Source organism: Oncorhynchus kisutch, linkage group LG8 (genome assembly GCF_002021735.2).
Source record: "Oncorhynchus kisutch isolate 150728-3 linkage group LG8, Okis_V2, whole genome shotgun sequence".
Lineage (NCBI taxonomy): Eukaryota > Metazoa > Chordata > Actinopteri > Salmoniformes > Salmonidae > Oncorhynchus > Oncorhynchus kisutch.
Window position 1 is genome coordinate 20,960,072 of NC_034181.2, and position 26,317 is coordinate 20,986,388.

The window sequence follows — 26,317 nt, forward strand, 5'->3', positions numbered from 1 at the left end:
GCTGTCATGTGCATAAGATTGTCCACAGTAAGACTGTCTCTGAAGCTGCGGTTTTGGCAGACAAGTATGTTTTGACTCACGAAAGTGTCTTTGCAGAGCCCCGTATTCAGAGTGAGTGGGGGCGTTCGGAGAGATTTGGGCCTCGCCGGGCAGAGTTTCATTCAACTAGGGTTGAGCCTGTCTCCCGTGGTAAAGCGGACTTCGGTCAAGAGTGTCAGAGTTCAGGTCATTGGAAAAACTAAATGTCCTGTTCTCAGGGCTAAGGGTAAATTCAGTACTCACACTTACATTAAACCTAAAGCCTACGGCGTTAGCAGCGCCTGTCCCATATCAGTTCACTGCTGTCCCTCTGTCTCATGCCCAGGGGCATGTGAAAGTCCATATTGACCCAGATTATTTACCTTTCATTAAGGAGGGTTTTGTGTCAATGTTAGGAAGTAACAACCTAGTGCCAGTGAAGATCCTGAGTCATTTGTGTTAGAGTTGGTGTTACCCTTCTCTGCTGAGACTGATTTTGGGGAATAGTGTTTTAATTAGGGGAATAGGTTTGAATACTCTCAGTTCCATTGCATAAACTGATGTTGGATTCTGAACTGGTGAAAGGTGAGGTTGTTTTAGGGGTGCGTCCTTTGTTTCCTATTGAGGATATCTAAGTTATCCTTGGGAATAACTTGGCTGGTGAGCGTGTATTGGCTGTCGTGTCCATCTCTAGCGGTTTACGCTAAGCCGTCATTTGTAGGGATACCCGACGAGAGCGCGCAGAGTTTCCCCAGAGGTGTTCTCTGCGTGTACGGTGACGCATTCCATGAGCCGTGACGACCTGTTCACTGCGCCAGCTAACGATGATGGCCCAAAGAAATCTGTCACTACTTTCACAGTTATCCCGTTATCTGTGCCCCGCTTCGATCTATTTAAGGAGCAATGGGCTGACCCCACATCAGAAGACTTGCATGACCAAATTGTGCCCGTGGAACAGTTGGGAGATGTTGACCATGGCTATTTTCTCCAGGATGATGTCCTGATGAGAAAGTCGGTGTCTCATGGTAGTTGTTTTGCGGGGAAGGCTATTAGTCAGGTTGTTGTGCCAGATAAGCATTGTGAGTTCGTGCTGAAAACTTTCCACAACGATGTTGCTGGACATCTGGGCTAGAGGTCGACCGATTATGATTTTTCAACGCCGATACCAATACCGATTATTGGAGGACCAAAAAAAACAGATACCGATTAATCGGCCGATTTTTAAAAAACATTTATTTGTAATAATGACAATTACAATACTAAATGAACACTTATTTTAACTTAATATAATACATCGATAAAATCAATTTAGCCTCAAATAAATAATGAAACATGTTCAATTTGGTTTAAATAATGCAAGTGTTGGAGAAGAAAGTAAAAGTGCAATATGTGCCATGCAAGAAAGTTCCTTGTTCCTTGCTCAGAACATGAAGATATTTTTTTATTTTACCTTTATTTAACTAGGCAAGTCAGTTAAGAACAAATTCTATTTTCAATGACGGCCTAGGAACAGTGGGTTAACTGCCTGTTCAGGGGCAGAACAACAGATGTGTACCTTGTCAGCTGGTTGTTCCTTTTAACATGAGTCTTCAATATTCCCAGGTAAGAAGATTTAGGTTGTAGTTATTATAGGAATTATAGGGCTATTTCTCTCTATACGATTTGTATTTCATATACCTTTGACTATTGGATGTTCTTATAGGCACTTTAGTATTGCCAGTGTAACAATATAGCTTCCGTCCCTCTCCTCGCTCCTACCTGGGCTCGAACCAGGAACACATCGACAACAGCCACCCTCTAAGCAGCGTTACCCATGCAGAACAAGGGGAACAACTACTCCAAGTCTCAGAGCGAGTGATGTTTGAAACACTATTAGCGCGCACCCCGCTAACTAGCTAGCCATTTCACATCGGTTACACCAGCCTAATCTTGGGAGTTGATAGGCTTGAAGTCATAAACAGCGCAATGCTTGAAGCACAGCTAAGAGCTGCTGGCAAAACGCAAGAAAGTGCTGTTTAAATTAATGCTTACAAGCCTGCTGGTGCCTACCATCGCTCAGTCAGACTGCTCTATCATATCATAGACTTAATTATAACATAATAACACACAGAAATACGAGCCTTTGGTCATTAATATGGTCGAATCCAGAAACTATCTCGAAAACAAAATGTTTATTCTTTCAGTGAAATATGGAACCGTTCCGTATTTTATCTAACGGGTGGCATCCCTAAGTCTAAATATTCCTGTTTACATTGCACAACCTTCAATGTTGTGTCATAATTACGTAAAATTCTGGCAAATTAGTTCGCAACGAGCCAGGCAGCCCAAGCTGTTGCATATACCCTGAATCTGCATGCAATGAACGTAAGAGAAGTGACACAATTTCACCTGGTTAATATTGCCTGTTAACCTGGATTTCTTTTAGCTAAATATACAGGTTTAAAAATATATACTTCTGTGTATTGATTTTAAGAAAGGCATTGATGTTTATGGTTAGGTAAACGTTGGAGCAATGACAGTCCTTTTTCGCCAATGTGCACCACATTGATTATATGCAAAGCAGGACACGCTAGATAAACTAGTAATATCATCAACCATGTGTAGTTAACTAGTGATTATGATTGATTGATTGTTTTTTATAAGATAAGTTTAATGCTAGCTAGCACCTTACCATGGCTTCTTACTGCATTCGCGTAACAGGCAGGCTCCTCGTGAGGCAGGTGGTTAGAGCGTTGGACTAGTTAACTGTAAGGTTGCAAGATTGAATCCCTGAGCTGACAAGGTAAAAAATCTGTCGTTCTGCCCCATGAACAAGGCAGTTGTTGAACAAGGCACTGTACCTAGGCCGTCATTGAAAATAAGAATGTGTTCTTAACTGACTTGCCTAGTTAAATAAAGGTGTAAAGTAAATAAATAAATAAAAATCGGCCAAATCGTCATCCAAAAATACCGATTTCCGATTGTTATGAAAACTTGAAATCGGCCCTAATTAATCGTCCATTCCGATTAATCGGTCGACCTCTAATCTGGGCATGAGGTAAACCTACAATCGCATAATTAGACATTTATTTTGGCCTAGGTTAAAGAGGGATGTTTCTGAGTCCATCAAAACCTGACACACCTGTCAATTAACTGGTAAACCTAATCAAGCTATTAAGCCGGTACCACCGTTTCCTATTCCTGTACTCAGCCAACCTTTTGAGTATCTGATTATTGACTGTGTTGGTCCTCTGCCACGCTCTAAGAATGGTAGTAGTTACCTGTTCACTGTGATATCAGACCACTAGATTTCCTGCTGCCTATCCTCTCCGGTCTATCACGACTAAATCTGTGCTAAAAGCTTTCACTCAGTGTCTCATTGTTTGGAATCCCTAAGGTCATTCAGAGTGACCAAGGGTCTAATCTCACCTTCTTGACGGCCACATGTGTCCTAAGCAGAGGATAATGAGATGGAATGCTTGTAAAAAAAATAAACACCATCTCGATGTGCGGCACATCAGGGGGACAGATAATGTTGTTGCAGATGCGCTCTCGTGCGCCCTGTTCCTGAAGGTCCATGTGACTGACCACTGTTTATTTTGTGTTTGGTATTGTCCTGCTCTGTCGCTCCTGTCTGTTCTCGTTTTCTCCCTTCCTCTTAAAGGTTGCTTCCTGTGCGCAAAGGTTGCTGAGGTCTGGGGAGGACGAGGTTGGCTGGGGCAGTGGGGTAACAGTGGGTTGCTCTCCATCCAACCTCACTGAGCTCAAGCTGTTTTGCAAGGAGGAATGGGAAAACATTTCAGTCTCTCGATGTGCAAAACTGATAGACATACCCCAAGCGACTTACAGCTGTAATCGCAGCAAAAGGTGGCGCTACAAAGTATTAACTTAAGGGGGCTGAATAATTTCACTCCCAATTTTTCAGTTTTTGATTTGTTAAAAAAGTTTAAAATATCCAATAAATGTTGTGTCCCACTTGTTGATTCTTCACAAAAAAATACAGTTTTATATCTTTATGTTTGAAGCCTGAAATGTGGCAAAAGGTCGCAAAGTTCAAGGGGGCCGAATACTTTCGCAAGGCACTGTATATACACATACACACACACACACACACACACTGCTCAAAAAAATAAAAGGGAACACTAAAATAACATCCTAGATCTGAATGAATGAAATATTCTTATTAAATACTTTTTTCTTTACATAGTTGAATGTGCTGACAACAAAATCACACAAAAATGATCAATGGAAATCAAATGTATCAACCCATGGAGGTCTGGATTTGGAGTCACACTCAAAATTAAAGTGGAAAACCACACTACACGCTGATCCAACGTTGATGTAATGTCCTTAAAACAAGTCAAAATGAGGCTCAGTAATGTGTGTGGCCTCCACGTGCCTGTATGACCTCCCTACAACGCCTGGGCATGCTCCTGATGAGGTGGCGGATGGTCTCCTGAGGGATCTCCTCCCAGACCTGGACTAAAGCATCCGCCAACTCCTGGACAGTCTGTGGTGCAATGTGGCGTTGGTGGATGGAGCGAGACATGTGCTCAATTGGATTCAGGTCTGGGGAACGGGCGGGCCAGTCCATTGTATCAATGCCTTCCTCTTGCAGGAACTGCTGACACACTCCAGCCACATGAGGTCTAGCATTGTCTTGCATTAGGAGGAACCCAGGGCCAACCGCACCAGCATATGGTCTCACAAGGGGTCTGAGGATCTCATCTCGGTACCTAATGGCAGTCAGGCTACCTCTGGGGAGCACATGGAGGGCTGTGCGGCCCCCCAAAGAAATGCCACCCCACACCATGACTGACCCACCGCCAAACCGGTAATGCTGGAGGATGTTGCAGGCAGCAGAACGTTCTCCACGGCGTCTCCAGACTGTCACGTCTGTCACATGTGCTCAGTGTGAACCTGCTTTCATCTGTGAAGAGCACAGGGCGCCAGTGGAGAATTTGCCAATCTTGGTGTTCTCTGGTAAATGAAAAATGTCATGCACGGTGTTGGGCTGTAAGCACAACCCCCACCTGTGGACGTCGGGCCCTCATACCACCCTCATGGAGTCTGTTTCTGACCGTTTGAGCAGACACATGCACATTTGTGGCCTGCTGGAGGTCATTTTGCAGGGCTCTGGTAGTGCTCCTCCTGCTCCTCCTTGCACAAAGGCGGAGGTAGCGGTCCTGCTGCTGGGTTGTTGCCCTCCTACGGCCTCCTCCACGTCTCCTAATGTACTGGCCTGTCTCCTGGTAGTGCCTCCATGCTCTGGACACTACGCTGACAGACACAGCAAACCTTCTTGCCACAGCTCGCATTGATGTGCCATCCTGGATGAGCTGCACTACCTGAGCCACTTGTGTGGGTTGTAGACTCCGTCTCATGCTACCACTAGAGTGAAAGCACCGCCAGCATTCAAAAGTGACCAAAACATCAGCCAGGAAGCATAGGAACTGAGAAATGGTCTGTGGTCCCCACCCCTTTATTGGGGGTGTCTTGCTAATTGCCTATAATTTCCACCTGTTGTCTATTCCATTTGCACAACAGCATTTGAAATGTATTGTCAATCAGTGTTGCTTCCTAAGTGGACAGTTTGATTCCACAGAAGTGTGATTGACTTGGAGTTACATTGTGTTGTTTAAGTGTTCCCTTTATTTTTTTGAGCAGTATATTTAAGCATTTTTTACCCCCCTTTCGCCCCCAATTTTGTGATATCCAATTACGATCTCGTCTCATCTCTGCAACTCCCCAACGGGCACGGGAGAGGCGAAGGTCGTATCATGCGTCTTCCAAAACATGACCCGCCAAACCGCGCCTCTTAACCCAGAAACCAGCCGCATCAATGTATCAGAGGAAACCCCGTTCAACTGACGACCGCAGTCAGCCTGCAGGCCACAAGGAGTCGCTAGATCGCGATGAGCCAAGTAAAGGCCCCCAGTCAAATCCTCCCCTAACCCGGACAATGCAGGGCCAATTGTGCGACGCTCTATTGGACTCCCGGTCACGGCTGGATGTGACACAACCAGGGTCTGTAGTGACACCTCAAGCACTGCGATGCTGCGCCACTTAGGTAGGCCGGCAGACTTTTTTCTAACTAGAGAATTGAACATTTGTGTAGTTAATTTAAGTGGAAAAAGTACTCGGCTGAAAATTACCGACAGCCGGCGCTAGTGGAAAATACTGTCAAAGACCAGGAACAGAGCCCCGCCAGCCAGCCAGCCAGAGATGAGAAACAGAGCCCCGCCAGCCAGCCAGCCAGAGATGAGAAACAGAGCCCCGCCAGCCAGCCAGCCAGAGATGAGAAACAGAGCCCCGCCAGCCAGCCAGCCAGAGATGAGAAACAGAGCCCCGCCAGCCAGCCAGCCAGAGATGAGAAACAGAGCCCCGCCAGCCAGCCAGAGATGAGAAACAGAGCCCCGCCAGCCAGCCAGAGATGAGAAACAGAGCCCCGCCAGCCAGCCAGAGATGAGAAACAGAGCCCCGCCAGCCAGCCAGAGATGAGAAACAGAACCCCGCCAGCCAGCCAGAGATGAGATACAGAGCCCCGCCAGCCAGCAAGATCAGAAACAGAGCCCTGCCAGCCAGCCAGCCAGAGATCAGAAACAGAGACCCACCAGCCAGAGAGATCAGAGACCCGCCAGCAGTAAGAAACAGACCCGCCAGCTAGTCAGAAAGACAGATCAGAAACCTGCCAGCGATCAATCAGAGAACTGCCAGCGATCAATCAGAAACAGACCCGCCAGCCAGCCCGCCAGAAAGAGAGATCAGAAACAGAGACCAGCCAGCCACACAATCAAATCAAAATCAAATCAAATGTATTTATATAGCCCTTCGTACATCAGCTGATATCTCAAAGTGCTGTACAGAAACCCAGCCTAAAACCCCAAACAGCAAGCAATGCAGGTGTAGTAGCACAATCAAACAGAGGGGACAGATCCGACTCACCCATCCAGTGAGGGACTCGAGGGTGGCCGGCAGGGCATAGTCCTGTAGCTGGAACAGATCAGAGGGCACACAGTCCACCTCAAAACTGTTATGGTCGCTGTTGAACTCCACTGGACACACGAAGAAGCTGTAGCCTGCCATCACATAGGACAACTGGAGAGGGAGGGACAGAAGCAGAGAATAAAATAATAGGACTTGTGGGGAATTTGAAAGGAATCTTTTGCAGTTAGCTATGGCCGTGTCTTACCAGGATCCCAAACACAACAGTAGAAAAGAATCCGCCGATGAAGCCTTCCCAGGTCTTCTTAGGAGACAGCTGTAGAGTACACAATCAGGACGTTGACACAGTACAGGGTGTTACCAATGGTATCCTTTGTACCAAATATCAAATGAACGATCCAAACTTCAGAAAATGATACATACAGTAGTGGTGTAAGTCTTGCTAACCTTAATGAGTGGAGTACGTCCAAAGAAGAAGCCAAACATGTAGGCCATGATGTCATTGCAGATCACACAGGAGATGGGCACGATGAACCTAGACCGAGAAGGAGAGAGGTACTGGTACCTGGGGTGTATTCAGTGGGGTGTATAAAGCAGACATACGTATTTACTCTGAAGAGACAGAGCAGGTCTCTTCAACATAGTACATTTCTACCTGAACGTTCTGAAATGTTGTTGACTCCTGAATAAGCTTCCGATGTAGACCACCCAAATGCACTTGTCATTTGCATCACATGGTTGTAGGACAAGTAGTAATTACATCAGATAGACTTTTCAACATGCAATAAGTCCTCCCATTGTACAGCATGGAGACACTGGGCTAAGTGAAGACACTCCCATGCACTAACTTCTGACAGAACAGATCCACTGGGTGTATCCCAAATTACACCCTATTCCCTATATAGTATACTACTTTGACCATGGTCCACAGGGCACTGCTCAAAAGTAGTGCACTGCTCAAAAGTAGTGCACTATATAGGGAATAGAGTGCCATTTAGGTCACAACCAATGTTTGACTGAATTTGCCCTCTGATTGAATTTGAGTGAGTGACAGAGAGACATTTCTTACCAGATCATTCCCTCAAACAGGTTGTGGATGATGAGGTGGGACTGGGTCACTACGATCAGCAGAGTTACATGAGTCCAGCCAAACTGACAGGAAGGAAGGAAATTCATTTTCAGAAAGCTTAAATTGTCCCAACATTTTTAATAAGTGATAAAGGAACATAGCTACCCCAAAGTGGCCAGAATACTGCAGTATATTTAAGTAATAAGACCCGAGGAGGCTTGGTATATGGCCAATATACCACAACTAAGGGCTGTTCTCAGGCACAACGCAACGCGGAGAGCCTGGATACAGCCCTTAGAGATGGAATATTGGACATATACCACAAACTCTCGAGGTGCCTTATTGCTAATATAAACTGGTTACCAACGTAAATAGAACAGTAATTTCTTGCCATACCCGTGGTATAGTCTGATATAACATGGCTTTTAGTATTCAGGGCTCGAACCACCCAGTTTATAATTACTCATAGCACACTTTGTTTGTAATTTAGCATTAATGCTGTAAATGGCATTTTGCACAGAACAATCCTTACTGATAACAGGGCAATGATGACCAAGTTCTCTTTGCAACAACACAAACATATCCTTGAGGAGTGCTGAGACCTCAGCCCAGTCAGTGTGACATTTATCCACAACACTGAGTAGATGAGTTTTACTGCAGTATGCGGTGCTCTCAGTGATATGTTACTGCAGTGTGTGTTTCCTAGCAGCGCTCAGCAATGTCACTGCCCTACATGGTCAATCCAGAGCCCAAAACAGAGCCACAGATGGTTGCTACCCAACACATGCATGCATGCATGCATGCAGGCACGCACCACACACCATATAGAACTGCAGACGATAGTGTTTCTTCACCAGGCTCAGCACGAACATGCAGAAACCTGCACGAACAGAACAGAGGAAACAAGTCAACAAAGAGTAAATCAATTTGAATTCAATCTCTTTTTCACAGCACCCCATATGATTTGAACGAAACCTTCCATACATATCTTCCCATTGCATAAGTGGTCAGAAAGTGACATTTTGGACCTGAATGCCAAAACACTACAGAGTTAAAAGGTGCTGAAAGTTGACCCATTTTGCATACCCCACCATACCAAGACACATCCATGTCTTTCCAGTCATCACTGGAAAATATAAACGGTTGAGATTGATATCATTTAAAATCTTACAAACAGGGTTGTCAAACTATTTTCTCATTTCTGGGGAAAAAATATTTTAACAAAAAGTATATCATTTAATGTTGATTATCTAATATTTATAATTTTCACATTTTGTAGCTTAGACCTTATTTGACATCATCTAAGGTTTTAGTGTTGTGCTCACCATCAGTTGAGACAACATGCTCTTGAATACAGGGGTGGGTGTCATGTTTTGGCTGATAAAATTTAAAATGTATTCCCATTTTAACTTTCAAACGATACCACAAAGATGGGTTGTGGTCCACATATCAGATAAATGTTAACTTTTTAAATAATTTACCCTACATTTTTTAAATAAAAATTATTCAAAATATATTTTTTCTTTCAAGAAATAATCAAATAGTTTATCATTTTTAAGCTTACAGTGTTGTCAAACTCAACCATTTATCTTTTCCAGTGATGAAGACATAGATGTCTCATTGTATGGTATGCAAAATGGGTGAACTTTGAGCACCGTCTATCTCCAGAATGTTTTGGCATTCAGGTCCAAACGGTCACTTTCTGACCACTTATTCCATGGGCAAACATGAATGAAAGGTTTAGTTTAAATCAAAAGGGATGCTGTTAAAACGTGATTGAATTCAAATGGATTCACACCAAAGCATTTTTGGGTCTGACAGTTTTTAGAAGCTATTATTGTCATTCTTTGTTTTAAAACTGAGGACCAGCAACTGCATCATTGTAGTCATCCAAGCCATGTTCAATCAAACTCAATCACAATCTCTAGTGACATAAATTATGATTTGGTTTTGGGTTCCGAGGTTAAAAGCCTGCTAAAGTCAGTAACAGATAAAAACACAATCACATGAATGCGCTGCATGTAACTCTTGATTTCTTACACTTCCAATAATTATATCAATCCCCAAGGCTGTATCAAAGCAGAGTAAGAAGACGCCCTTGTGAGTAAGATGCTTTTATCGAATCTAACAAATTAGATAAAGCAGTCAGGCCAATAATTCAGTTAGGACAATTTGGACACCAGAATATTTCTACATCCATCCAATCCACATCAATTTGTTACACATGCTTCATCAGAGCACAACAATGCTAGCCTGGTACCAGATCAGTTTGTGCGGTCTTGCCAACTTCTATGGTCATTGTAGTCACTGTATTATACTTCTGCTAAACTGTTTATCCTATTCTACTGAGTCACTTACTTTATGTTCGTAAACTTATCTTTCATTATTTCCTATTGTTTTTGCATTGTCAAGAAGGAACCTGCAAGTGAGCATTTTGTTGGACAGTGTATACCATATGTGCATCCCGCACATATGACGAAGAAAACTTGAAACTTGGCCTGATGAACAGATCTGGAACCAGGCTAGAACAAAGCACACAGTGTTCTGATTTATCTTTATATAACTACTTACAGATTCTGTGAAACTCCGCTCCTTCTACATTATCTGTCATTGGGGACACGGCCCCATTACCTTAAAAGAGATGGCCCTATTACCTTAAAAGAGATGGCCCTATTACCTTAAAAGCCTTTCCCTGTCAACACTTCTCCAGTAAACAACCCGGCCCTGTTTTGAAATGTACCCTAAGGGAGGTATGAACGAAGGAGGGATAGATGGGTATTACATTTCCTCTTTCACCTTGAGCCACAAAGTCGAGGTATGATCATACAGTCACACAGAAACAGCAGACGTTTAGCGAGTGCTACCTTCACCACATCCTGCTGCCATGAACTGCCACTGCTGCACTGGTTGACTGAAAGAGGGAGGGTGTGGCACAGTGGGGTTTCCTTCTGAAGCTTTTATAATTTAAAAAAAACTTGCACCAAACCCTTTGTCAGGTAAAAACTGATTAAAAATGAAGAAGCTCCAACTAAAACAACACTAAACGTTCAAAAGAGGACTCCCCTTTCTCCCTCCCTCCCTCACTCTCCCTGGCTCTGACTCGCTCTCAATACTCCAAAATGGCTTCTTTATCACCAATAGGAAAAAGCACTAGATCGGTTTCCATCTGTCCTTGCCAGGTCAGTGATCATGAAGGAAAAGACATGAAAAAAGGAAGTTAGTCAGAACTTTTGCGACAGCCTGCATCTCACCTGTGAGGTACAGAGCGAAGGAGATGAGGCGGTGGTATTTGCTGAGGATGCGCAGCGGCTCCTCCCTCTGCACCAGATTAAAGAAGTAGTCTGTCACCGTCTCTCCGTAGAAGAAGTAGTTTACACAGAGCAGGAAGTACCTGACAGCGGGAGGAGGAGAGGAGGGGAGGGAGAGGAGGAAGATGAAGGGAGGAAGAGAGGAGTAAGGGGTGAGGTCAGAACTGTTATAACAGACTGAACATTCACTAGGCAACCTTTTCTGGAAAACCTGGAGCAATGGTGAACTTTTGGAGATGCAATGTTCAAGTTATGAAGAAATGTACAAGTTATGATGTTTTATAATAACGAAAGAGTTTTTACACCAGAGCTAACATACTACAAATAGCATCACCACTACATGTAACATGATATAGTTTCTCTCTGCTAACTGGGTAAACATCACCATACCAACAAACCTCAGGAAGTCTGCAATGAAATAAAACGTGCAACTCATTATCTCGTGTCAACAAACAGTTAGTTGCAATATAACATTAAACACAGACATAAAATTGTGTGTGCGCACGCGCATCTCACCAACTCAACGTTCTGAACCAGGGCAGGTGGTAGGAGTGGTACACACTGTAACCGATGTGGATGATCTCCTGGAAGCATTTGATCTGCACACACAGCACCTGTAGAGAAAGATGTTCCATTATTACTTTGAACAGGTCTGTAATAAATGACTGAGGTTTGCCATTGACTGTCTGGGTTTTGGTATGAACTACATGGTATTCCCCTACCACACTTCACATTTGATATCACCCTGACAACAGTATCTGGATGATTCCTTGTTGCTCATCTCCATCTCATTTAATCAGACATTTTGGTTCAATGTTCTTGTGTTGTGACTCTATAAAGAGTTTTTGTGTTCTCTGTTCACTTCCTGCAGCAAGCTTTCTCCCTCCCAGCAGGTAGTAAAGCAGAGAAGAGTCGGTTATTTCCACTGAGCTACACTCTGAGCCTAAATCCATTAAGGACACAGAAAGACAGCTGGCCCCAATTCAATCCCTTACCCTCTCTTTCGTCCTAACCTTTTGTTTCTGCAGATCTGTAAGGTATGTACGCAATATGGTGGAAGCGCCATCACTGGACTGCGTATACCTATCCTGAGACTGCAGATCTGGCAAAAGAGGGGTTCGGACCAAGGGGGACGGGTAGGGAGCGATTTGGGATTGGCTAACAAACTGACTGACAGACAGAAGGCTTAGGGAAAGGAGGATGAGGATCACTCACAATCAGCATGAGCACCATGGGGCCCAGATAGATGATGATGAAGAAGAAGGAGATCATGGCCAGAGTCAGGATCCCTCGCACCCACCAGTTCTTCCATCTGAGAACACACACACAGTTAATCCCCATATACAGTGTGTAATGAAAAGGTGAACAATAAGCATCCATATCAGTTGTCTGTGTGCCCAAATCAACTGCTGGGCAACACATTCCTGAAGAATGTCAATATAGGCCTACACAGATCAATAGTTATATTGAGCATAGCAGATGGTATTTCATTAGCATTCAATAATCCATGTCTGAATAACAGGATGTTGTTAGGATGGAGGAGCAAACCGAAGATAGGAAATAAAAAAATGTAGATGTTGGTTGTGTCCCAAATGGCACTCTATTCCCTATAGGCCTAGTGGCACTACTTTTGACCAGAGACTTATGGGACACAGATATTACGTTTTGTAAATAGGTGATATTTCCCTTGTTCCAAACCGGAGGTTGTGATTACCATAAGAAAATAGTCAATGAAAAAATAATATATATGTTGGAAGTGTTTACCGTGAGGACAGTCCAGATAGGGCTTTATTGAGAACCTCAGGGGTGTCATCAGCAGGGACAGGCACCTCCGGGAGCCCTGTATCAGGCTTGGTCTCGCTTTCAGACACCCCCTCTGCTTTCCCCTCATTCTCAGATCCCTACAGAGAGAGAAAGAGAGAGCGGGTTGAGAGAGAGAGGGGGGAGATAGAGAGACAGACACATATATAGAGTTAGTCATACAATGTAAACAAACACAGCTAGCCTCCTATGAGGAATGCTCCCCCACTTCCTTTCCAGGTCTATTTTATGTCAGTGAACAACAACATTGTGAGAGCAAGCTTGTAGTGCTTTTCCGCTTTGGCGTTAGTATATTATGTCTGATAAATATACGGCTGATGGTGACAGAGTAATCAACATATTTCATGGTGTCTGCCCCCTTGATACTCTCTGAAAGCAGATGACCCTCTGCTTTTCCAAGGCAACAAAATGTGTCATTAGACATTGCAGACTGCGATGATGTCATCGTGGTCTCTCCTCCCTAGCGCTACCAGAATTGCACTGTTGTGTCTCCTAACCTCCTATTAACACAACAGATAGCTGTTAGCCTACACTCTGCCTGTCTTGGTTGTCAACACATACACTGTGTACACACATATAGCAGTAGGCCTAGCTATCAAGCTGATGGAACCCCCAGGCTTGCTGGTTCCCATTGCCTATCAGGCAGGATGCCCTGGATAAAAATAGCCCCTCCTTCCACACTCCTGTTACTACACTACCCACACCTCATTTTGTTTGTGTCTCTGGTCACATTATCAGAATCAAGAGATTCATTCAACCATGTTAAATAAGTAATGTAGGCCTATGCGATTTCCTTCTACCTTATCACCTACGCTACCACAATAATAGACATGCACATGCAGTCATACATACTATACACAACAAACAAGGGTCAGCGCTATCCGGGATCCTTGGGATGTCCCTAACCTTACCCCATTGAAATGTAAAAGGTTAGGGTAGGGGTTAACATCCAACAAACATGCCATTTCCCCTGGGTATAAATAGGCTTGGTCTATTTTCCAGTGTCCTTAGGCTGTCACAATTTGACTGATATAACCATTCTTCAAAACTTTGAGAGCAAACCGAGTCAACTTTGGCTCAAATGATTTCAACTCAAAACCATTTTGTAGGCACAAGACAGAGACACTAAGTTATCCATGGAGAATTGATGATGTACCTGCAGGCAGGGTCCTTCTACAGTGATGTCTGACAGAATCAAACCACAGAGCGCCACGGCCCTATACCACCAGCACAACACAGCTGCATGATGAAACCTGCCTAACCGAACGTAGCAGGAGTAGACAGACGCCAGAGCGGAGTCGTCAACCAGAAACATCCGCTTTCTGCCAACGTCGCTAAGGGGGGCACCAGCCTGACAATCACTGATCAAAAACCAAGACGCAAGGCCTACATTCTGAGGCGGGAATGCAAGTCTGAGTGGACTTAGAGGGGGGAACACAGCATGTCTTTTAAGGACCCTGAAACTAGTAAAGCCCAACAGTGGAGCCTGTGTGATGGATGAGGAGAGAAAAGGCAACACAACAAAGCAGCTAGACACTTTTAATTAGAGCTCATAAAATACTTTAAAATGTAGGGCTGCACAGACCGGTTTGTGTTTTTACTTGACCTTTTATAATGGTTTTTGAATGTTTGGTTTGTTAAATGTGACATGTCGTCCATTTTTATAGTTTACTCCGCTAAGTGAGTCATCTCTCTTCGCGCTCCCTCTCCATGCTGCTTTCCACACAGACCTATCCCCGAACCTGGCACTCAAAGACCGCATTTATTGTTGCTCACCACGAGACACTTGCGTTCAGTCTTCATGGTTAACGCAGCACATGAAACAATGTTGACGACTACGATGCGGTTTTCACTTTGCTTCTGTAACAGTATCGCTTCCGTCCCTCTCCTCGCCCCTACCTGGGCTCGGACCCTCTGCACACACCAATTGACACCCCCGAAACATTGTTACCTATCGCTCCACAAATGCCGCGGCCCATGCAGAGCAATAGAAACAACTACTTCAAGATCTCAGAGCCAGTGATGTCACCGGTTGAAACGCTATTAGCGCGCACCCCATTAACTAGCTAGCCATTTGACACCGGTTACACTTCTGAATATAAATGTACTAAGTGTAATTATAGAACACTAGTGTGTTTATTTTCTTAGCAAGTTATGGCTAAGTTGTGTTAGCTGGCTAAGTCGCTAGTTAGCTGTATCAACTGGAACAAAAGGAGCGACCCACAGGAGCAACCAGGGTCAAGCGCTCTGCTCAAGGGCATGTCGACAGATCTCCCACCAAGTCCCCAACCAGCGACCTATCAGCCCAAGCTCCCAGCCATCCAAGATCAGCCACAGTTCCCCGAGAACTACCACCCCCTCAATAAAAAAAAAAACTATAATAATAAAAAATTTAAAAAAACTCCCTCCACTCCCTCCTAACTCTTCTCAAACATCTCATTCCAAAATCATGGGCATTAATATGGAGTTGGTCCTACCTTTGCTGCTATAACAGCCTCCACTCTTCTGGGAATGCTTTCCACCAGATTTTGGAACATTGCTGCAGGGACTTACTTCCATTCAGCCACAAGAGCATTAGTGAGGTTGGGCACTGATGTTGGGCGATTAGGCCTGGCTCGCAGTCGGCATTCCAATTCATCCCAAAGGTGTTCGATGGGGTTGAGGTCAGGGCTCTCTGTGCAGGCCAGTAAAGTTCTTCCACACCGATAGACAAAGCATTTCTGTATGAACCTCGCTTTGTGCACGGAGACATTGTCATGCTGAAAAAGGAAAGGGCCTTCCCCAAAATGTTGCCACAAAGTTGGAAGCACAGGATCGTCTAAGACATCATTGTATGCTGTAGGACTAAGATTTCCCTTCACTGGAACTAAGGGGCCTAGCCCGAATCATGAAAAACACCCCAGACCATTATTCCTCATCCACCAAACTTTACAATTGGCACTATGCAGTCGGGCAAGTAGCGTTCTCCTGGCATCCACCAAACCCAGATTTGTCCTTCGGACTGCCAGACAGTCAGGCGTGATTAATCAATCCACTGCTCCAGAGTCCAATGGCAGCAAGCTTTACACCACTCCAACCACAGCTTGGCATTGTGCATGGTGATATTAGGCTTGTGTGCAACTGCTAGGCCATGGAAACCCATTCCATGAAGCTCCTGACGAACAGTTCTTGAGCGGACGTTGCTTTCAGCTGCAGTTTGTAAATCGGTAGTGAGTGTTGCAACCGAGGACAGACTATTTTTACGTGCTACGGCACTTAGCAGTTCCATTCTGTGAGCTTGTGTGGCCTACCACTTCGAGGCTGAGCTGTTGTTGCTCCTAGACGTTTCCACTTCACAATTACTGCACTTACAGTTGACAGGGGCAGGGCAGAAATTTGACAAACTGACATGTTGGAAAGGTGGCATCCTATGACGGCGCCACATTGAAAGTCACTGAGCTCTTCAGTAAGGCCATTCTACTGCCAATGTTTGTCTATAGAGATTGCATAGCTGTGTGTTTGATTTTATTCACCTGTCAGCAACAGGCGTGGCGGAAATAGCTGAATCCACTAATTTGAACGGATGGCTACATTATATATATAGATGGAGAGGGTACACATCTAGCTCGTGTTATTGCGAGCTTCAACTGATTCAAACCCATCCTGTGCCCAGTCAAAACCATTCTTCTCCCTTAACCAATTACCCGACTCCTTCTGAAAATATTCAACTTTTCCAAGCCAAACTCTATTTTTAGCCTCCTTAAAGAGACATGCTTAGCTCTGTAGTCCCTCCCCTCCATTTCAAACACCACTGCCATCCCGCATGAATATGTTAGCTACATGAAGTAGCTAAGTGAAAACATTTAATGTAGCCAAAGATTATAGGGTCCCCTATGAAACACTGACCAAGACTTTGGTTCCTACCCTGTCACAATAACTCCTCCCTGGAATTTTTGATTGTTGTCATATCAAAAAGCACTGTATTCAAAGTGCCCACTATTATCTTCTAACTATAGAATTAGAATAATCATATGTTTTTCCATGATTCCAACAGTTTAAACTAAATCTCAATTCAAATCGTAGTTAACATTTGGTTAAAAACAAGGCCAAGATTTTTTGCCAATATCGTGCAACCCTACGTGGCAGTGTGGAAATTATCTCAAGAGTGCAGGAAATGCAGAAATTTATCCAAATGCAGAAAATTATTTTGGGTTGAAGTTTAATTGAACATTATAAAACAATCAGGATGGAGAGACCTGTTAAAATAACTTAGAATGTATGTGTTGCCACCCACTACTCAAAGCAAATATATCACTTTTATTATCCAAAACATAAAATACCATAATTTGAAAAATACTGTGACATGATATTTTGACCATATTGCCCATCCCTAATTTAAATGTAAAGTAACTCGGCTTTTTATTCGAAACAGCCCACAACTGGCGTCATACATACTAACTATACATTTAGGCAGTGATGGTGATCTGTCTGTATTTGTATGTGGCTTGAAATGTGTATGTGGGTTGTCCTTCTTGCAGAGATGATTGGCCATGGCCATTTCAATTCATCCTACCTCATGAGTTGAAATCCAACTCATACGTTTGAAAACTAGCCAGAGTTTATGACTAATACATGATTAAGTTAATTGAATAGAAACATCTACTTAAAAAGTGTGTTGCCCTGGCCACACAAATGCACAACGCCAATTTTCAGTTCAGTTGACTGGGGAGTAGGCAGAGAGGAATAGCTATACTTCTTGTTACTTTCAATGACAAGCTAGAGACAAACGTTAGATATAGATAGCTAGTTAACCACCAATGGTATCTTGTAAATGTGTGCCATTCATGCCAGAGCGAATGTTAGCAGCAAGTCAGTATACAATTTGTTAGCGTGCTAGCTATGTTTTGCTAGCAAGCAAACTAGCGCAAATTAAACTGTAAACGTTCGACGTGGCTAGCTAACTATTCTGTCTTGTACGCTATTACAGCTAAATAATACTTATTATCCTAGTCACAATCATAATTTGTGGCATGATGTCCCATCTAGTGGGCCTTGGCTAGCTAACGGGTTTGTTCCAAATGGCAGTCCATAACCACTCCGTAGTACCGTAGGCTAGCTACCTTGTCTTCGGATTGTTGATATAGGTCGTTTTCAGTCGTTCCGCGGTGCCGTAGCTCTGTCATTTCTGCAACTCGTGTCCCAGCTACTACAGAGGGTGAGTGTATGTGACACAGGGTTGTTACAGTTTACCAGCTAGCTAGCTAAACAACAAAATACGACTGTTTCGTTCGACATAAATTATTCTTTCTTGTTAACCCCAGATGATTCACGTCCCTCTCACTGGGTTTCCACTAGATATTACACCCACAAAGTATAAATGATTGTCTATATCGTAAAAAATGTATGAAAACAAAAATGTGCAGTTTGGTCTTAGTCCAAGGTTAGGTTTAGGCATACTGTTAGCAGTGTGTTTAGGTTTAAAATACACATTAAGAAGAGCAATTGAGCACCCGATTACTCATCCTGCTGCCCACAGACATGGAATCACTGGTCACTTTAATGTTTACATACTGCTTTACTCATTTCATATGTATATACTGTATTCTACTGTATTTTAGAAAATGCCTCTCCGACATTATTTGACTTTTATATTTGTGACTTGTTGGATAATACTGCACTGTTGGAGCTAGGAACATAAGCATTTAGCATTTCGCTACACCCGCAATAAAGTCAGCTAAATATGTGTATTTGGCCAATACAATTTGATTTGATTTGATTTTGAGAAATGGGCGGGGTTATTACTTTGTGGCTGTTGTAACTAGTGACGACCCTCGGTGTTGAATCGCGACGTTATTTATAGTCTGAATTGCATTCTGTATCGCAACGTTTTGTAACGTTGGCTTACAATGGGTAACAAACACCCTTGAAAATAAATTCTCTCTAGTCTAGACATATCAAAAGTTGATGCGTTCCATAGTGGTAACCACTGGTTGTGGTTATATCTTAAATAAACATGCCCCATTTAAGAAATTTAGAACCAGGAACAGATATAGCCCTTGGTTCTCCCCAGACCTGACTGCCCTTAACCAACACAAAAACATCCTATGGCGTTCTGCATTAGCATCGAACAGCCCCCGTGATATGCAGCTGTTCAGGGAAGCTAGAAATCATTATACACAGGCAGTTAGAAAAGCCAAGGCTAGCTTTTTCAAGCAGAAATTTGCTTCCTGCAACACTAACTCAAAAAAGTTCTGGGACACTGTAAAGTCCATGGAGAATAAGAACACCTCCTCCCAGCTGCCCACTGCACTGAAGATAGGAAACACTGTCACCACTGATAAATCCACCATAATTGAGAATTTCAATAAGCATTTTTCTACGGCTGGCCATGCTTTACACCTGGCTACTCCTACCCCGGACAACAGCACTGCACCCCCAACAGCAACTCGCCCAAGCCTTCCCCATTTCTCCTTCTCCCAAATCCATTCAGCTGATGTTCTGAAAGAGCTGCAAAATCTGGACCCCTACAAATCAGCCGGGCTAGACAATCTGGACCCTTTCTTTCTAAAATTATCTGCCGAAATTGTTGCCACCCCTATTACTAGCCTGTTCAACCTCTCTTTCGTGTCGTCTGAGATTCCCAAAGATTGGAAAGCAGCTGCGGTCATCCCCCTCTTCAAAGGGGGGGACACTCTTGACCCAAACTGCTACAGACCTATATCTATCCTACCGTGCCTTTCTAAGGTCTTCGAAAGCCAAGTCAACAAACAGATTACCGACCATTTCGAATCTCACCATACCTTCTCTGCTATGCAATCCGGTTTCAGAGCTGGTCATGGGTGCACCTCAGCCACGCTCAAGGTCCTAAACGATATCTTAACCGCCATCGATAAGAAACATTACTGTGCAGCCGTATTCATTGATCTGGCCAAGGCTTTCGACTCTGTCAATCACCATATCCTCATCGGCAGACTCGACAGCCTTGGTTTCTCAAATGATTGCCTCGCCTGGTTCACCAACTACTTCTCTGATAGAGTTCAGTGTGTCAAATCGGAGGGTCTGCTGTCCGGACCTCTGGCAGTCTCTATGGGGGTGCCACAGGGTTCAATTCTTGGACCGACTCTCTTCTCTGTATACATCAATGAGGTCGCTCTTGCTGCTGGTGAGTCCCTGATCCACCTCTACGCAGACGACACCATTCTGTATACTTCCGGCCCTTCTTTGGACACTGTGTTAACAACCCTCCAGGCAAGCTTCAATGCCATACAACTCTCCTTCCGTGGCCTCCAATTGCTCTTAAATACAAGTAAAACTAAATGCATGCTCTTCAACCGATCGCTACCTGCACCTACCCGCCTGTCCAACATCACTACTCTGGACGGCTCTGACTTAGAATACGTGGACAACTACAAATACTTAGGTGTCTGGTTAGACTGTAAACTCTCCTTCCAGACCCATATCAAACATCTCCAATCCAAAGTTAAATCTAGAATTGGCTTCCTATTTCGCAACAAAGCATCCTTCACTCATGCTGCCAAACATACCCTTGTAAAACTGACCATCCTACCAATCCTCGACTTTGGCGATGTCATTTACAAAATAGCCTCCAATACCCTACTCAACAAATTGGATGCAGTCTATCACAGTGCAATCCGTTTTATCACCAAAGCCCCATATACTACCCACCATTGCGACCTGTACGCTCTCGTTGGCTGGCCCTCGCTTCATACTCGTCGCCAAACCCACTGGCTCCATGTCATCTACAAGACCCTGCTAGGTAAAGTCCCCCCTTATCTCAGCTCGCTGGTCACCATAGCATCTCCCACCTGTAGCACACGCTCCAGCAGGTATATCTCTCTAGTCACCCCCAAAACCAATTCTTTCTTTGGCCGCCTCTCCTTCCAGTTCTCTGCTGCCAATGACTGGAACGAACTACAAAAATCTCTGAAACTGGAAACACTTATCTCCCTCACTAGCTTTAAGCACCAACTGTCAGAGCAGCTCACAGATTACTGCACCTGTACATAGCCCACCTATAATTTAGCCCAAACAACTACCTCTTTCCCAACTGTATTTCATTTTAATTAATTTATTTATTTTGCTCCTTTGCACCCCATTATTTTTTTATTTCTACTTTGCACATTCTTCCATTGCAAAACTACCATTCCAGTATTTTACTTGCTATATTGTATTTACTTTGCCATCATGGCCTTTTTTGCCTTTACCTCCCTTCTCACCTCATTTGCTCACATTGTATATAGACTTGTTTATACTGCATTATTGACTGTATGTTTGTTTTTACTCCATGTGTAACTCTGTGTCGTTGTATCTGTCGAACTGCTTTGCTTTATCTTGGCCAGGTCGCAATTGTAAATGAGAACTTGTTCTCAACTTGCCTACCTGGTTAAATAAAGGTAAAATAAAAAAAATAAAAAATAAATATATATATATATATATATATATATTAGTACCAGTCAAAAGTTTGGACTCATTCAAGGGTTTTTCTTTATTTTACTATTTTCTACATTGTTCTATGAAATAACACATGGAATAATGTAGTAACCAAAAAAAGTGTTAAATCAAAATATAACCACCCTTTGCCTTGATGACAGCTTTGCACACACTTCGCATTCTCTAAACCAGCTTCACGAGGCAGTCACCTGGAATGCATTTCAATTAACAGGTGTGCCTTGTTAAAAGTTAATTTGTGCAATTTCTTTCCTTCTTAATTTGTTTGTGCCAATCAGTTGTGTTGTGACAAGGTAGGGGTGGTATACAAAAGATAGCCCTATTTGGTCAAAGACCAAGTCCCTATTATGGCAAGAACAGCTCAAATAAGCAAAGAGAAATGACAGTCCATCATTACTTGAACATTTCAATAATTTTTTTAATTTCTTCAAGTGCAGTCACAAAAAACATCAGGCGCTATGATTCAACTGGCTCTCATGAGGACCACCACAGGAAAGGAAGACCCAGAGTTACCTCTGCTGCAGAGGAGAAGTTCATTAGAGTTACCAGCCCAAATAAATGCATCAGAGTTCAAGTAACAGACATCAACATCAAATGTTCAGAGGAGACTACGTGAATCAGGCCTTCATGTTCAGTTTTCTGCACAGAAATCACTACTAAGACACCAATAAGAAGAGACTTGCTTGGGCCAAGGAACACAGGCAATGGTCATCTGATGAGTACAAGTCCAAATTTGAGTTGGTGAACAGTATGTGTTGTTCCCACCATGAAGCATGGAGGAATGATGGTGCTTTGCTGATGACACGGTCAGTGTCTGTACACCTATGTAGATATTCCCCCCAAAAATCTGCCATTTCCAGCTACAATAGTCATTAACAATGTCTACACTGTATTTCTGATCAATTTAATGTTATTAATGGACAAAAAGTGCTTTTCTTTCAGAAACAAGGACATTTCTAATGCGTCTCCTTCCTGAGCGGTATGATGGCTGCGTGGTTCCATGGTGTTTATACTTGCGTACTATTGTTTGTACAGATGAACGTGGTACCTTCAGGCATTTGGAAATTGCTCCCAAGGATGAACCAGACTTGTGGAGATCTACAATTTCCTTTCTGCGGTATTGGCTGATTTCTTTTGATTTTCCCATGATGTCAAGCAAAGAGGCACTGAGTTTGAAGGTAGGCCTTGAAATACATCCATAGGTACACATTAGTTGACTCAAATCATGTCAATCAGCCTATCAGAAGCTTCTAAAGCCATGACATCATTTTCTGGATTTTTCCAAGCTGTTTAAAGGCACAGTCAACTTAGTGAATGTAAACTTCTGACCCACTAAAATTGTGATACAGTGAACTATAAGTGAAATCATCTGTCTGTAAACAATTGTTGGAAAAATTACTTGTGTCATGCACAAAGTAGATATCCTAACCAACTTGCCAAAACTATAGTTTGTTAATAAGACATTTGTGGAGTGGTTGAAAAACAAGTTTTAATGACTCCAACCTACGTATGTGTAATGAAACTTCAGACTTAAACTGTAGGTAGATTAACAAAACAAATAAATTGATGATGGTGAGAAGCCAGCTTCAGAGAATTCCTTCACGACGGAGTGTGCCCTCTCATGGCGGAGACTGGTGCGCTAGATGATCGATGATCGATAGATGATCGATGCAGTTGGCTTGCTGATATCTCACCCTTATGGTGAAGTGGGCTAAAACGAATGTGAATTTGAAATGTTTTTGTTTTGCAATTGACAGTTTTGACCCCAAGTGGCAGCAAAGGCTGACAAATGTATTGAATGAGGACTGTTTGAGATGCTTTGTGCAGCATGCATGCATGTGTGTGTAGCAGCGTGCGTGCATTTGTGTGTGTGCCTCTCTCTCCCCAGCAGCACAGAGATGTGGTTCATCCCAGTGGCGTGACAGGGGTATGGAGAAGTGTAACTACTTAATGGCCTTCTGCAGAGTCGGAGTGAAGGGAAGGCAGCATTGCAGACAAAACACAAAAGCCAAGTTGTTATGCTTCTCAGGGCATTTCCCCTCTTTTCTCCTCTCAATATTACATTTTTCATAAGAGAGTACTAAAGGGTCATCAATAGTGGTTTAAAAAATTGTAAGGTAGGCTACGAATGAACTACAATTTATATAAAAACATCAGTGCTTATGTTAAATAGGCCTACTGTGAATTGGTTTTTAAAATTCTTTATCAGTTCTTTGAATTACTTCCTTTGATTCTTGCATAATTCCATTGAGAGCCCTCTCACCACAGTAGCCCATGCTGGAGCACAGCACATTATGACCCATCAAAAGCCATGTAGTGCTGGAAGAGATGAATCAATCAATGGAAATTAATGCATGCAGCACTTCCGTCAATCACTCCCTCGAGGTGATCTATAAGCTACATATCCATTCTCTGTCTACTTTACGATCATTGTGATTCCACATTCCCTGACCGTATCAGATCCACAGCGTATTGAGGGTGCTGCACATACTGTATCTTGTTATTGGGTGAATGTATCTAAGACCTATATTAGGGAGAGAGTTGTAAAGATCCATACATTTCTCGGTTCATAACTGTTGAATAACCTTTTTCCTAAAAATGATAACTGTTTGTTTGCTGTATTATTATTTTTTAAACACAAAGCAATCTAATAACCAATTTCACATAGTTACATTTTATCCTTGTACTGCAGTGTTGTGTCTGTGATCTGTGGTGTGGCGGTACTTCACCAGGTTCCTGCACCCGACTTTGCACAGTCATGCTATATTGCGTATGCATGAGGCAGGGTGCCCCCCTGCCCCGCTCAGTGGTGTGGTATCTTGCTGTACTGTATATCAGAGTGGCAGAATTTGGCTGGGGCTCCTCGGGGCTCTGGGACATCTGCAATGCAGAAGTCTATTTATAGCGGTGGAGAAAGGATGCCAGAGAAATGGAAAGAGAGAGAGAGAGGGAGGTGAAAGAGAGAGAGAGAGAGAGAGAGAGAGAGAGAGAGAGAGACAGACAGACAGACAGACAGAGAGTGAGAGAAAGGCTGAGAAGAGGGTGTGAAAGGGGAGCTGCTGAATGGTGGATGAGTGAAAACTCTTCTTGTACAGAAGAAGCAGGATGAGACAGATTTAGAGAAAGGGGAGAGATAGTGAGTGTCAATGACACACAGAATAATTGAGTAATTGTACCCTCAATTTGACAATTTCCTTTTTTTCTTAATCAGCAATATGTTGCTATTGACAACTGAATAAATCCCTTGGACCCTTTGAGAAGCCAAAACACAGCACTGATCATTGGATAAAACTGCCGTGAGGCCCAGACTGAAAGACTGATAACTTGGTAACTTTGCCTAGATACAATCAGCTTCCTCTGCCACATGTGCTAATGAATTATGTAATACTTATCCTTATCACAAAGGAATCTTTTCTCTGATTATCAAGATGTCTGGGTAAACTCATTCTCTTAATATAATGTATACATACATAACAGTAATAGTAGGCTATGTTATATAATTAGGTTCCTGACCCTTTCCCAAAGTCTCAGTTGACCGTACTGGAGATAAAGGGATAAGCAGTGGCAAGGTCAGAGAACTGTCTACCTGCTAGTAACCATCTTCTAATTCAGTTTCTAGTGGAAATGTCATTATTTGGCCATCAACATGGATAGAAGGAGGTGGTTGCTGATTACTGAGGCCAAGATTTCCGGCCTTATCGCAGCAGGTCTCGGCAGTGCACTGAGAAAAAGATGCAGTTCAATTATGTCTGCATCTCCAGAACAACAAATCTGCCGAACCGCAATGCCGCCAAACAAATCAAGGACGGCTCCACCACGGCACAGCCACACACCGCAGAAAGGGATTGATCACATTCCTCCGTTTTCAATAAATCTGTCTAGATACTATGCTCTGTCTTGCTGCGTTTGTGTGTGTGTCTTCTTCCATTGCAATCCTCCTGCAGAGTGATACATCCCTGGACCTTTCTCATTCACCCCACCTGGCCCTGCCAACCCATAACTCTCTCCATGGCACACAGATGACAGTGAATCAGCCATTCTGTGCCTTGGCTTGTATACCGACACAAAGGTTGAGATTCACATGGCCACACATGCACTGTATACACACACACAGAGAAGTTTTGAAGTAAATTAGACCTTGGTATCATATGAACCACCGGGTGGGGTGAATGAGAAAGGTCCAGGGATGTATCACTCTGCAGGAGGATTGCAATGGAAGAAGACACACACACAAACGCAGCAAGACAGAGCATAGTATCTAGACAGATTTATTGAAAACAGAGGAATGTGATCAATCCCTTTCTGCGGTGTGTGGCTGTGCCGTGGTGGAGCCGTCCTTGATTTGTTTGGCGGCATTGCGGTTCCGCACGATGCGGGGAGATATGACGTCGGCAGATTTGTTGTTCTGGAGAAGCAGACATAATTGAACTGCATCTTTCCTCTTGCAGGCTTTGTCTTGTTTTCTGTGTTTCATTGATTTGTCCTTAGTGCTGATGATGACCTTTTGTCAATGCACTGATACCTTTTTGTCCACACAGTATTACTGAGTGGCTGTGCAGATAGTAAAGATCCCCACTCTAAGATAAGGTGCTTGCTTCTGACAGCAGTGTTGGTGGCCACTGTGCTACTGTCATCCATCTTACCTTCTCCTTCTCTCATCCTTTACCTTTAAAGCAGGCAGGAGAGAGAGGGAGCTGATATGGGGAGATATAGCCTGCAATCCAAATGC

The 26,317-nt window shown here is 43.4% G+C and overlaps 1 protein-coding gene across 1 annotated transcript in view; it reads right to left on the minus strand.

Moving 5' to 3' along the window:
- LOC109895141 (phosphatidate cytidylyltransferase 2-like) overlaps positions 1 to 18,791 on the minus strand; it is a 28,909-nt gene extending 10,118 nt beyond the window's left edge. Inside the window, exons 1-10 of the mRNA XM_020488800.2 lie at positions 18,240 to 18,791; positions 13,084 to 13,220; positions 12,535 to 12,631; positions 11,836 to 11,933; positions 11,263 to 11,402; positions 8,833 to 8,891; positions 8,012 to 8,094; positions 7,390 to 7,477; positions 7,190 to 7,258; positions 6,943 to 7,095 (exon numbers count right to left, since the gene is read on the minus strand). Of these exons, the coding sequence (XP_020344389.1) occupies positions 6,943 to 7,095; positions 7,190 to 7,258; positions 7,390 to 7,477; positions 8,012 to 8,094; positions 8,833 to 8,891; positions 11,263 to 11,402; positions 11,836 to 11,933; positions 12,535 to 12,631; positions 13,084 to 13,220; positions 18,240 to 18,302 (987 nt within the window). The 5' untranslated portion in view covers positions 18,303 to 18,791. The remainder of the gene's footprint in view (positions 1 to 6,942; positions 7,096 to 7,189; positions 7,259 to 7,389; positions 7,478 to 8,011; positions 8,095 to 8,832; positions 8,892 to 11,262; positions 11,403 to 11,835; positions 11,934 to 12,534; positions 12,632 to 13,083; positions 13,221 to 18,239) is intronic.
- Positions 18,792 to 26,317: the final 7,526 nt, after the last annotated feature.